The 14,359-nt window shown below is 42.7% G+C and overlaps 1 protein-coding gene across 2 annotated transcripts in view; it reads right to left on the bottom strand.

Annotated features, from left to right (window-relative positions):
• Positions 1 to 8,658, bottom strand: part of LOC147619906 (autophagy-related protein 8C-like) — a 56,258-nt gene extending 47,600 nt beyond the window's left edge. Inside the window, exons 1-4 of one of the 2 annotated variants that reach the window (XM_086825762.1) lie at positions 8,458 to 8,657; positions 8,217 to 8,310; positions 7,500 to 7,540; positions 7,328 to 7,383 (exon numbers count right to left, since the gene is read on the bottom strand). In XM_086825762.1, the coding sequence (XP_086681888.1) occupies positions 7,328 to 7,383; positions 7,500 to 7,536 (93 nt within the window). In that variant the 5' untranslated portion in view covers positions 7,537 to 7,540; positions 8,217 to 8,310; positions 8,458 to 8,657. Of the gene's footprint in view, positions 1 to 7,327; positions 7,384 to 7,499; positions 7,541 to 8,216; positions 8,311 to 8,457 lie in introns of both variants that reach the window. The other variant, XM_086825761.1, reaches the window with a different exon arrangement.
• Positions 8,659 to 14,359: the final 5,701 nt, after the last annotated feature.

The raw sequence follows: 14,359 nt of genomic DNA, 5'->3' as shown, positions 1-14,359 counted from the left end.
CCCGGCAATGGAACCTTGAAACCGGCCTCTGATAGAACACCAGAGTGCGGTAGGAGCAATCACCCGTCCACTTGTAGTCTAGATGAAAAACAAAACACAGATTGAGGCTAGAGTGCCCAAATCTGAAAACACAGCGACACCTGTTGGCCCCAAAGCTTGGCGCCCCTTGCGGTATTTCTTTATTCCATTAAAATAATATGTATGGCTGAGTACAACACAAAAACCAGCCAAGAGATTACACCTGTAAGTCCAATCTGACTGCCCACAATTCCTTCTCAGCACAGAGGATCTATGCACACAGATCTGTGTCCTCAAGCAACACACTGTGCCTCCCTCTGATCAGCCAAGTTCACAAAGCAGGCCAGCCATGGGCATACATCTGGCATAACTCAAGAGCATGATACATCTTCTCAGCTCAACATACATATGCTGTTCAATCTCTGTCTTAATCCCTTGTCAATCTGCCATACTCCTCCTCTCACAAGGAGCCAGATAACACATACCTGTAGCAGACATCAAGCAATAGAAAGAGAGATAGATGAACAGAGTCAAGGCTTACCAAGTTCAGCTCGTGAAACAACTCTGGAGGAAGCAACAGCACCAATCTGTGCCTGCAGGCACTTGAACCCACAATCCTGCTTCACACGTGTGCTTGCACTTGCCTGTATCTTCCTCCTGATGCTCACTCCTATGCTGTCCTTGAAAAGTACAGATCTGAAAATCAGCACAGTACCCGTCTGTACCGCCTCGGGATACGTGCCAGGCGTTGTACTTGCATAAACAGCCTGCTGTCCACTTCTGTACCTGCCTGAATCAGCCTACACAGGTCTGTCCAGCACTCAGAAAAGCACCACCTGCACCTGTACTTGCTGTACCTGACTGCCCGTACACTGTACGGCAGTCGTACAGTAGGGTTTGGGCTGGAAAACAGGTTGTACAGCCTGTTTAGGGCTTCTGCGCAGCCACCAGCAGCTGCTCTGTGCGCCGCCAGCAACAGAGGAGAAAGAGAGAGAGAGAGAGAGAGTCCAGTACTGGCCGTACAGTGCTGTACGGCTGGTTTCTTCAGAAAAACAGCAACAGTCTGCAGCAAAACAGCCGCCTTCTCCTCCTCTTCAGCTTTCCCACGATTGTACTTCATGCGCATGAGAGAGACTCCACTTTTGCTACACGACTCCCCAAAAAGGGAGGAGAGAGAGTGAAGAGAGAGAAAACTCCTTTCCAAGTTAATCCCTAGGGCCCCAACTTAATAAGTTCCCTAGGGCCACTAAGGCCTAGGGGCAACTTTAATAAACATTAAAAGTTAATGTTTTAATGTTCCCCCTTCACACCTAGGGTTGTCCACACATCTTTAAACACTGTCCGGGCACCCCCCATGTGAATCATAAAATATTCTGACTCTGCAACCACCATGCCCACACTTGTCCTGCTCCATTTTCACAGGGCCATGACAGTGGGCTACAACAATGAGAGCAAAGGATACCGTCTTTATAATCCAACTACACGAAGGATTTTTATCAGTAGAGATGTGGTATTTGCTGAAAATTCAGAACAGCCCATGTACAACTTGTATAAAAGCAATGATACAGGCATACAGGACATGTTTGATGGACTTTTACCCATTGCAATTAGGGGGGATTCAGATCAGCCAGCCCCTACACAAGAAAATCCTCATGTAGAACATGTGGAACAGCCCGCCATTCAGCCCCCTTCTATGGAAGAAGTGGAAGATCTTGTCAGGGAAGAGCAAACAGCCATAGACACAGCCAAGTCAGTGCCAAGATGGTTGCTGAAAACTTTGCAAGAAAGCAAACTTGCAGCTCCACTCACTGGTAGAACAAGGGCTAGTTCCAGCCATGCTTTGAACGTGGGTAGTCTGCATTAGCAATGGGTGGTCTCTTTGATTCAGAAGAGCCTTCTTCTTATGAAGAAGCACATGAAAATGAGCATTGGTTGCAAGCTATGCAAGCTGAAATTTCTTCTATCATGAAGAACAATACATGGGATCTTGTGGAATTGCCTAAAGGCAAGCATGTCATGGGAACAAAGTGGGTGTACAAAGTCAAAAGAAAGTCTAATGGTACTATTGACAGGTACAAAGCAAGACTTGTGGCTAAAGGCTACTCACAGAAAAAGGGAATAGATTATGAAGAGACTTTTGCTCCTACTTCGAGAATGACCACAATAAGATCAGTGATTGCATTGGCTGCACATAAAGGATGGAAAGTGCATCAATTGGACATCAAAACTGCATTCTTAAATGGGGATTTATAGGAGGAAGTATATGTAAATTAGCCCATTGGTTTTGTAGTTCCTGGTGAGGAACATAAAGTATGCATGTTACACAAAGCATTGTATGGGTTAAAGCAAGCTCCAAGAGCTTGGTATGATAAGATACATGCTCATCTAACCAGAGAATAGTCCAGCTGAAAGCACATTGTATGTGAAGAAAACCGATGCCGATATTCTCAGTCATCTTGTATGTAGATGACATGCTCATTACAGGTACTAGCAAAGCACAAATTTCAGATTTCAAAGCTGATTTGAAAGCTGAATTTGATATGTCAGATTTGGGGCCTTTACACTACTATCTCGGCATACAGTTTATGCATACAGATGATGGCATTGTTATGCAGCAAACTAAGTACATAAAAAGTTTGCTAAAAAGGTTTCACATGGATGAATGTAAGCCCATTTCTACTCCGGTAGAACCAGGTGTACGGCTTACTATGCATGATATTGGAGAGCCTTTTGAGGCCGGCATTTACAGCCAGGCAGTGGGATGCCTCATTTACTTGTGTAACACAAGGCCAGACATATCTTTTGGGGTGTCTTTGTTGAGCAAATTCATGCACAGCCCAGGCACAAAGCATTGGCAAGCAGTCAAACGCATTTTTCATTATCTTAAGGGTACCCTGGATCTTGGTTTGTTCTATCCCAGGGGGGCAGCTTACAGCTTTATGCATACAGTGATTCAGATTGGGCTGGTGATTATGATACCAGGCAATCCACCAGTGGGAATTGTTTTTTTCTTGGCAGTTCATGCATATCTTGGTTGAGTAAAAAGCAACCCACTGTTGCTACATCTACTTGTGAGGCTGAGTACAGGGCAGTCTTTACAGCTACAATAGATTGTGTATGGTTGAGGAGACTATTGGCTGATCTTCGTGAGTGTCAGCAGACACCCACCACCATTCTCACTGATAGCCAGAGTGCTATGGCCGTGGCACGAAATCCAGTATTTCATGCACGTACCAATCACATTTAGATTTATTATCACTATGTCAGAGAGAGGCTACATGCAGGGGAGATCAGTTTATCTTACTGCCTTACACAGGATAATGTTGCAGATCTATTCACAAAGGCTTATACCTCGAGAAAAGTTTAAAGCTTTCCGCAAAGCTTTGGGCTTACTCTCATACAGAGAGTGATCTGCTACCTTGTACAGGTTCACACTTCCACTACAGGGGGGATTTGTAGGCATATGCTCACTTATGGTAGTGCTATGTGTGAACAGGGCTTAACCAAGGGCACTTTTTCCCATGTGCTTGGACATCAAGTGTGAAAGGACACTCTAACATATAATATTTTGTACTTCTATATTATATGGATGTGGCACACATGCAAGGGTTGACTTGCATTTTGTGGATCCCACACTTTTGGCTCTCTCTCTCTCTCTCTCATTTCTATGTGTGAGCTTCTCTACCCTGCACCTAACCTAATGTGTAGGTTTGTGTGTGTGAGTGTGTGAGTCCAACACCCAACAATCTGTACCTGTAACCAGTCGGTTCCCACCGTCGTCTACTATCGTTGCTATTGGTCGCCTCTGTTGCTTGCGAAAACAACTTCAACTGTCTACACCATCTACGCCAGCGCATGGCTGTTGCTACCGCCTAACCAACAGCTACATGAACTATGCGCTATTGACCAGTCCAAAGCCACTTGCAACCAGCTAGGCAACACTGCTAACTGTATCAGCCTGCGTTGCTGTTGTGCGCTATCGTCATACTGTAACTATTTGGCCCTCCTAGCTCTAATTCACATGACAGAGCCCTTGCCTGGACACCAGACAAGTGGAAGAAGGCAAGGGGACAAGAACTGTAAGGTTTGCTCAAGAAAAAGCACCAGTCTTGGTCAAAAAGCAAGAAAAAGCAAAGAGTCAAACTAGATTGAGCGCAAGCTAGGGGCACCACTGGCAAGAGGAGACTGAGCCGGACCAAAAAGCTAAAGGCCGCTTTTTCAAAAAGCAGCAAATGCAAGGCCTTGAAGTTAGACAAGCAAAGTTAAAGAACTATGACAAAAGTGAGTAATATTTTATTATAAAGTGAAAAGCAAAGGAAAAAAGGCAAAAGCAAAAGCTTGGTTAAGCTTTTACCAAAAAGCAGAGCTCTCTTCAAGTATAAAACTTCTTTTGTAGCATCATGGAGGAGATCGTGGAGTGTGTGTGGACATCATTATGATGTACCTAGATGAATCCAAGAACTTACCCAAATTCACCTTATAAGAATGTGGGCATTATTATGATCATGGAGAGCTTCTTCTTTGCCATCAACACCTTCTCCAACTTGCTTTTCAGATGTACGGTCAACCCTAGACTTGTATGGAGACAGAGGTCTTCTCCTTAGACACCAAGGAAAGAGAGTCCACAAAGAAAAAGCTGAAGAGAGTTTTGGGACCAACAACGCCAATACTAAAGTTGCAACACTCCTCAACAAAAAGGCATTGATCTTGGTTCACTCTCTTGGTCAATTCTTCGGAAGTTTAACTTGGGACGAAGCATTCGTGGAAATTTCACAAGAAAGTATTGGGACATAAAGCCTAGGACATATGGTTCACTAGGGATTCGTGAGGGAACCATAGCAAGCCATAAGGCTTCGAATCCATGGCTCATGAGGGGACCACTGAAGGCCATTGGAGAAAACTCTAGAACTTGTGGTTCACAAGAGAATTGTGCGTGGACCACAAGATCTAGTAGAATCTGCCCTCAAAGCTTGTAACCAAGAACTCCTTGTTGATCAATATTATCAAGGGAAGAGAGGTGGGGGAGGGAGGGGGGTTTGTCAATCCATTATGGCCCTACATTTTCTTTACAGTTTTCATGGTGTTGTGAAAGGTGTTATTGTCATTTCCATTTGCCTTGATTACATTAATGGGAGATTCCAACTCTTGGTTACTCTCTCTAATCTGCAATGTACAAGGCCAAAGTAGTCATGGCCAAGGTCACCGCGAAACGTTTCACTACTGAAACGAAACGATGCTGAAACGATTTATTTTGGAACAAAACATTTCAACACTAGGTAGGTGGACAATGAAATGTTGGACCGAAACGATCATATACATAAAATGTGAAGGTATTGGCCAATAGTTATAAGATGATATTAGCAAAGAAGACATACAAAAGAGAAGAGAAAAGAACAAATAGGATGAAAGAAGGAAAGAGAAAGAATTATAAAAGATAAAAAAGCACACAAAATCACAACCTTTTTCCCCACATGAAACGATATGGTTTCAATGTGCACATGAAACGTTTCAACACCAAAACATGAAACGAGTTTCAAAGCCACCGAAACGAGTTTCATGGTGACCATGGTCATGGCACATGCACTTGATACCTAATGCATATGTGACATGACTACTGTGGCCTTGTACATTCTCCAGATTAGAGAGTATCGAAGCGCGTATACATGACCCAAACCTGCCACACGTCTTAGCATAAGACATAAGATGACATTAAGTCCACAAGGCCTCTACAGATGATCTCCAAATCTATGACAGTGGCAGTGTCTTCCCTATCCAGCCTTTTACATTAACCCAACTAGTTCTCAAACCATTGACATTTGCTTTTGGACTCCTAAACAGTTTCCAAAAAGCTGCCCCAAAACTGCACCTTCTTTGTTCATGTCTTTTCATGGCCATTCTTGTCCACTTTGCTTTGTGTGTTTGCAGTCTAAGCATTCTCGTGGGTCTTTGCCTTCGGAATCCCATCACAAGCATGCACCTACTTTTATACCACTCCATTCCGTACACTCATCCCTATCTAGATACATAGGGCTCACAGTGGCCTGTCTCTCTAATCTCCTAAGCACATCGCCACAGCAATCATGGCACATGCATCTGATATATACCATCATAAGGCCAGATGAATCTGAGATGAATCTGAACTTACGAATAATTTAAAAGAAAGAAGAGGATCACTAAAAACAAACAAATCAAAAATAGGTGAGCAGTTGCCAGCAACATTGACAAGCGATCGAATATTCTATCATGGTGGATCCTGCGCTTAAGGATGGTCCAAAGCTTAACATAGAACAACCGAGAAGGAAAAATAATAATGATAATAAAAACTTGCAAAACAAGACAAATAAATAAAATCACACACACACACACACACACAAACAAGAAAACAAATTTTGAATGACTAATTAGCGATGACAAAACAAACTTTAAATGACTACTTCACTAAAACAAAACAAGCAAAGACAAGAATACAAAAAGTGCGAACTTTACCTCAAAGATCGTCCAATCATGAAGTATAAGATCATCACCTCCATTATACATAGCATGGACTAGGTGCTACGACATCCCTACTCACGTCATCAATGCCCAAGAGTACGTGCAGGTTTACATGTTTTTAAATTGTCCTAACCAAGAGGACACAATTTTTATACATAGACCAACGAGCTAAGTTTCTATCACATGCATCTGACGACTGATGCATATCACCCCGACCCAAGCTTGCCCATATAATAGCTGGCTAGACTAAAGTACTTAAGATCAATGCAAAGATATCTTCCACACTCATCTATTGAATTAGCAGAAATAAGATGGCAATGACATCAAGTCCACAAGGACTCTACAGATAAACTCCAAATCTGTAACAAGGGTAGTGCCTTTCCTACCCAATATAAAAGATGGTAAAATGAACTCTTGTTATGATCAATGTGTGGGGAAAAAATTCCTGCATTATGTATGGTGGGAATGCACATGTTTGGGCCCTCCAAAGTCACAAATAGACCAACAATAAATCCCGCATGGCCAATCCATCATATGGAGTCCCTATGGAGATGGAACAAATGCATGCCAATCATAAGACATGCATGAGAAAAGCAACCCTCTTTTCCTAAATATTGAAACCCTCAACAAGCAAGTGCCTCAACCAACATCCAGCTCACTGAGATTATCCCCAAAAGAATTCAAGTGATAGCAAAACTTCTAGCAGAATTGAGGAGGATACAAACAAATTATTACATATGTTCCTTTTTTATTTTTAAAGAAAGCTATGGTGGGTGCAATGGAAATATGACAAGGTCAGCATTGAGGTGACACTCACAGGAATTCTGTCAGAATATTTATCCCGAATTCTCAAGGCTTCTGCCTTCCTCTTCTCTGTTCAAAACAAGAGAAGACATTGTAATTAACACTTTGCTTCCATGATAAGACAAGGTAGCATTGTATATTTGGTGTGCAAAGAGAGAGATTAGGGGTAGAGAAAGTGTGCAAACCTAAGTCATGCTCCTGCTTGAAAGAACTCTTAGCCATTTCACTGTCAAATTCACACAAGTACTAATAAGGGCGCCTAACATGATCACAATCTAATCTAAAGCATACTTGATGATGCAATTGCGATTGCTGATTAGAATTACAACGATCTAATCATGATCTACTCACCTGACATGACCATGCAACTTCGATTACATGACATGATCATAATCATACAGACTTGTCATGGATGTGGTTAACCTTGACTGGGGTACTCTAGATGTGGGCTAAGCTTGCTTAGGGTACTCTTAATTAAGGCACTAATTCACTGTCCGCAAGATCAAGGTCTCAATGGATAAGCAAAAGCCCCTTCAGAAGATTGATGTTATACTCCAGAAGCAATCTATACGGTAGAAGAGTATGCGGTTGCATTTCACGGCAGGATTGAAGTTTCAGAACAGACTCAGTTCGTGTTGGATTTTTTCACTGATGAAGATTAAGGGATAAGGTTTACAAGTAGGGATTCACTGTTGTAACGTTTGGGGTTTTTTTAATTGAATCGCGCAAGAAATCGAGGTTCACTGCAGAATTGGGGCTTCGATGAAGAAGCGGTCAGGGTTGAAAGCAAGATTAGGGCTTCATTACAGCAGCCACTAAGGCTCACGGAATATTGCAGACGCGATTTAAGGAAGGGGTTACAATACAGAGGCTATTAAGGATCACGGCAAGATTAGAGTTACCTTGCAGAAGTAATTAAGGGATCACGGCCAGATCAGAGACACCTCGGCCAGAAGAAATCAAGGTTTGACTGCAGAGGCTTCCGACCACATTTCACTGCACAGTTTAGGGAGACACGCGACCGTATTTCGCAGGGGGTTTAGGGCAAGATCAAGAGGGGGCAATAACCGATTAAAACAACATTAGATTAGGGTTGTATCAACTACAGTGGACTTACTTCCGTTAACACAAAGATTAACGAACCTGCGAGATTGCTTAGTAGAAAATGTCAATATCCTGCTTGAGGCGAACAGTCTGAGGAGGCCGGTTCTGCGAGACAGCAGAAACTAGGGTTTGCAAAACAGAGAGGTAAGAACGTCAAGGACAACAGGGCAGAGATTAGGGTTACAACGAAGCAAGAATGATGAAAGGTTGGGCCGCTTCATCCTAACCTAAAAGTGTCCACGTAGGCTTGGGTCTTGGCGTATATCCCAGGTCACTATTTTGTGAAATACAATAGGGCACCAAAATGTTTTTTTACATTTGATTAAATGAAAACAAGCATGGACTCCAAATTGAATAGCTTATTTTCGAAGGTTCATATTTAGTAATTGGAAAAAAATCTTTATCATATATTTCTAGTCTGACGATTTTCTTTTTTAAGGCAAAGTAAGTTCTCTCTATCTCAGCTCGTTCCAAGCTCTATGGGGGCATCATGAGGGAGCTCTCTCTCCCCCTCTCGCTTTGTCTGCTCACTACGAGTTCTGTGAGCGTCGCGAGCTCTCTCTCCCCTCTCGCTTTGTCTACTCACCGCGCGAGCTCTCTCTTCCCCTCTCGCTTCGGCTGCTTCGCTAGGAGCTCTATGTGGGCATTGTGAGCTCTGTGTGGACACATCAACAGCTCCCAAGGCAGTTGTTGGCTGGCTATGGCGAGCAACCTTAGACAAAGTTGTATTAATTAAGTGGCCATGTAAGTGGCGACTTAATTAACACATATCAAAAAATATGAAATACAATAGGGGCCTACAATGAGTGAAAAAAGAAAATCTATTAAATAATTAGCATTAGCTATTTCCTAAGGTTGGAAGTGTCTGCTTTTCTATATATATTAGGGGTGATACGATGTAATCTATTAATATTAATATTAGGGGGTTTACACACTGCTAGCTATGGACATGTTCAAAACTTCATTGATTTTTGCAATCCCATACAATCACGCTAGACATCCACCTACATTTAACACACTTGCTTCAGGGTTTCACGACACGGGCTGACTCATCAATTAGTTGCCTCTGTTTTCACACTGTGTTGACAGTGCATGTTCGTGCATGTCCTAATCGCAACAAAGGAAGACATGGTGATGAATGTTTTTGCATACGCAAGGAGTATGGCCTCATGTCTATGATGTGTAAAAAAAGCAAAGAAGGGACTCTCTCTACATGCGCTACAAAGAAAGAGTCTCTCTCACTTTATACTTATGCTACAATTTGTCTCCGTTTCTTGAAAAACAAATCCATATGATTTTTAATTGACTTTTTAGAACACGATAATTGTAGAACACGATAATTGTGATTTCACCACTGTTCAATGTTACAATAATTGTGATTTCATCACTGTTTAATGTCTAAATTGAGAGGTAGGATTTTAGTGAAAAAGGAGCCATTAAGAACCAAATGAGATCTCATAATCATATAATGGCTATATCAATTCTTTGTAAAGTCCTAGCTTTCAAGTATTTTATTTTTTATGGTTATCATGCATGTTTCTTAGCGTTTTGGCCATCAAAAAATTGCAAGCTTTTAAAACCCTATTAAAAAATGCACTTAAATCGTAAAGAAAGCCCGACTTTCTATCACTTTCATCTTCCACATTGCCTTTGCATGTGGAATTACTTGGCATCCCTTTTCCCATCTTACAATCCCCACTACCCATGTGAGATTTGCACCTCCAACAGCCCCCTCCAATCAAGTACAGAGGGAAGTGGCTCGAGACCATGAACCGGGGCTTTGATACCATCTTGGAAATAGTTGCCACATCGCCCATGATGTGTCATGGTTCACACACCAAGGAAGAAATTGATGGTGGTTGGCCAACATATATGCCTAGAGTGCCCTTTCTCATGAGAGCCGCTAGTAGCAGCCTTGGAGACATACACATCCGTATGGGCCTGTGAAGACTCTGGCATGTAAAGGCAAGCCCCCACTCTACCTAACCATCCCTCCAATCTTCCACAAAAGACAAGCTTGGTGGAGTTAAAGATATGATGGGTTCCTTTGGACTATATCTACCCTTTCATCTTCCACACTACCTTTACATATGGGATTACTTGGCATCCCTTTTCCCACCTTACAATCCCCACTACCCATGTGAGATTTGCACCTCCAACACTTGTTGGTTGTAAGACGGAGGAGAGGGAAGGATTAGAGAGATGTGCAAGAGATAGGGTGCTTGTTGGCATATGGGAGGAGGAGGAGGAGAAAGATGTACAAAATGTAGGAGAATGTGAGGGAAGGAGAAGAAGTGCAAGGAATCCCGATTGTAAGGAAGTGAAGTCCTATTAATAGGAGTGTACTCCTATTAGGAGTGATCCTTACTTGTACATTAGGAAGAAGGGATAGAGAAGGAGAAGAAATGCTAGTTATCTCGATAAAGATCCTGCAAGCATATTGCTAAATAAGGGAATATTATGTTGGAGGTGCAAATCTCGCATGGTAATGGAGATTACAAGATGGGAAAGGGATGCCAATTACAAGATGGAGGTGCAAATCTCGCATGGTAATGGAGATTACAAGATGGGAAAGGGATGCCAATTAATCCCACATGCACAGTGTGGAAAATGATAGAGTATATATAGTCCAAAGGGACCCCTCCTATGTTCAACTCCCCCAAGCTTGTCTTTTGTAGAAGACTATGAAAAGATGCAGGGGGGAAGAGAGCTTGAGCTCTTGCAAGCACACACACACTCACAAAACCCTAATAGAGAACACACAAGGTGAGAGGCTGAAAATCTTCTTCTTCTTCACTCAACACTCAACACACCATATACAAGATAAGAGTACACACAATATGAAAGGTACTCAACCAAATACATACAAGGGTTCTCTATAGTGTGAACCCAACTAAATGAGCTGACGCTATAACTATGCCAGTCTCTAGAATGGCTGTCACACAGCCTGTCATCCCACTAGCCGCATATCACCCATGATCTCACCAACCATGCCAGTGGTATAAGTGTGGGGCCTATCCCCCCCAGGCGGGTCATCAGTGTCCACCGCCTCACTAGATGAGCTCGATATCTCAACACTCCCCCTCGAGCTCAACTCCATCTCATGTACACCAAGCGAAGCCCTAAATCTATGGAGCTTCTCTGTACCCAATGCTTTGGTGAAGATGTCAGCTACCTGATCCTGTGTGCTGACATAAACAAGGTCAAGGTCTCCTGCCAAGACCTTCTCTCTGACGAAGTGGTGGTAGTGGACCTCTATATGCTTCGTGCGAGCATGAAAAACTGGGTTCCTGGCCAACTGTATACTGCTAATGTTGTCACAGAAAATGATAACTTGTTTATCCACTGATAGACCCAAATCTGCAAGTAGCTTTCTCAACCAAGCTACCTCACATGCTGCCATAGCAGCTCCTCTGTACTTGGCCTCTGTACTCGTCGATAGAGCAACCGTAGGCTGCTTCTTGTTGCTCCAAGTCATAGCAGCACTCCCCAAAGAAAACATGAAGCCACTAGTAGATCTTCTATCTGAGATACTACCAGCCCAATCAGCATCTGTGTACCCATGTACACATATCTCTGTCCCAGTCTCATAAAATAGTCCACAATGCAAAGTAGACCTCACATACCTCAGTATGCGTCTCAATGCATCCAAATGCGGCTTTCGTGGAACCTGCATAATGTGACTCACCAACCCAACAGCATAGCTCAAATCTAGTCTGGTGATCGTCATGTAGATTAAGCTTCCTACTATGCGCCTATACATAGTAGGATCCTCCAAAATCTCTCCTAAATCTGCACTTAACTTGCCATTCTGATCCAATGGCATGGAAATAGGCTTACAGCCTGTCGTACCATACTTGGACAACCATACTTGGACAACATGTCCAAGCCATACTATCTCTGCAGTAATCCAATACCATGTGGTGACCTAATCACCTCAATGCCCAAGAAATATCTGAGCTCTCCCAGATCCTTCATCTCGAACTTCTGTCTAAGCAAGATCTTTACATCAAAGATCTCTGCATCATGGTCCCCCGTAATGATCAAGTCATCTACATAGATGACAACAAGCACAACCCCTCTATCACCATGTCTCACATACAGCGAGAAATCTGCATTGGGTACAAGAAAGCCAATAGTGATAAGATATTCTGAAATCTCGTCAGACCATGCTCTTGGTGCTTGTTTTAAGCCATACAAGGCTTTCTTCAACCTGCAAACATGCTCGGGGTGACTCACATCCTTATAACCAGGTGGCTGCAACATATACACCTCTTCTTGCAAATCCCCATGCAAGAATGCATTCTTTACATCCATCTGATGTAAAGACCATTGCTTTGACGCAGCCACTGCTATCACAACTCTCACTGTTGCCATCTTGGCAACTGGGTTGAAAGTTTCCTCATAATCAATGCCATATGTCTGCGCATATCCTTTGGCTACCAACCTAGCCTTATACCTGTTTATGCTTCCATCACTGTTATGTTTTACTTTGTACACCCACTTGCATCCAATGGCTTTCTTGCCTTCAGGCAATTGCACTAAATCCCAAGTCTCATTTCCATATAGTGCATCCATCTCCTCATCCATAGCTTTCTCCCAACACACATTTCCAACAGCCTCATCAATGCATGTGGGCTCTACAACCTACACAACCTGTGCCATATATGCATAATGATGTGCCACATAACCATCATAGGTAAACCTCTGCACAGGGTTTTTCACTCTTCCAGATCTTCGCAGCTTTTCATTCATGGCTTCTATAGCCTTCTTTACACCAGGTGTTCTCATAGCTGGGATCCCAAGCTCCTCATCAAGGCTCATCTCTGAGCCACTAGACTCTCCATCAACATGAGAATGCCCTGCTGAAATGTCAGGCATACTAAGGGGCTCAACCACTTTCTCTTTGCCTTTACATGATGTACTAATCACATTTGCTGGACTGGTATTATGACGCAGCATTGGCACATGCACATATGCAATGCATCCAAAAACTTTCAGATGAGACAAATCAGGTTTTCTGCCAACAGTAAACCTCTCCTCTGGAGTTACATCATGTATGGCTGCAGTTGGAGTCCTGTTCATGATGTATACTGCTGTAGAAACAGCCTCAGCCCAATAGCTATGCGGCATATTCTTCTCTTCCATCAATGCTCGCGCAATCTCAGCAATGTGCCTGTTTTTTCGCTCAGCAACTCCATTTTGTTGCGGAGTGTATCTGCATGTAAACTATCTCCGAATACCATTCTTCTTCAGAAATTCAAAGAACTCATTGGAGAAGTACTCTCTCCCTCCATCTGACCTTAGGCACTTTACATATTTCCCTGTTTGCTTTTCAACCATAACTCTGAAATTCTGAAAGTGAGTGAACACCTCACTCTTCTCCTTCATGAAATATACCCACACTTTCCTTGTGTGGTCATCAATGAATGTAACATAATACCTGCAGCCTCCCATAGAAATGGTTTTTGTAGGACCCCATACATCTGAATGCACAACATCTAGTGCATTTCTGCTCACATATCTGTTACGTGGAAATACATGCTTTGTTTGCTTTCCAAATTGGCATGCTTCACATATTCTCTGCATACCTTCCACTTTAAATTTTGGTAGCCCTGTCACAATTCCTTTAGTCTGCATAGACTTCATTCTCTGCACATTCACATGTCCAATTCTTTTATGCCAAATGTCTGTGTCTGCAACAATTCCTGAACCATTTGCAAACATCGCAGCACTCATTTCAAGCATGTCTACATTCAACGTAAACATTATGCCCACTCTGTTGCCTTTTGCAATCAACCTGCACTTATCTTTAAAGTCTTCAACATAACAACCATCAGGGTTAAACCGAACCTGCAAACCCTGCTCAATCATCTGGCCAACTAAAACCAGATTCTTTGTTATGTTCGGAACGTGAAGTACATCTGCAAGGTACTTCACT

Source organism: Cibotium barometz, chromosome 32, assembly GCF_041138505.1.
Source record: "Cibotium barometz isolate CiBa-2024 chromosome 32, ASM4113850v1, whole genome shotgun sequence".
In the NCBI taxonomy this organism is placed as follows: Eukaryota; Viridiplantae; Streptophyta; class Polypodiopsida; order Cyatheales; family Cibotiaceae; genus Cibotium; species Cibotium barometz.
The sequence above is the reverse complement of the archived record's forward strand: the minus strand, read 5'-3'. Positions and strand labels throughout refer to the sequence as shown.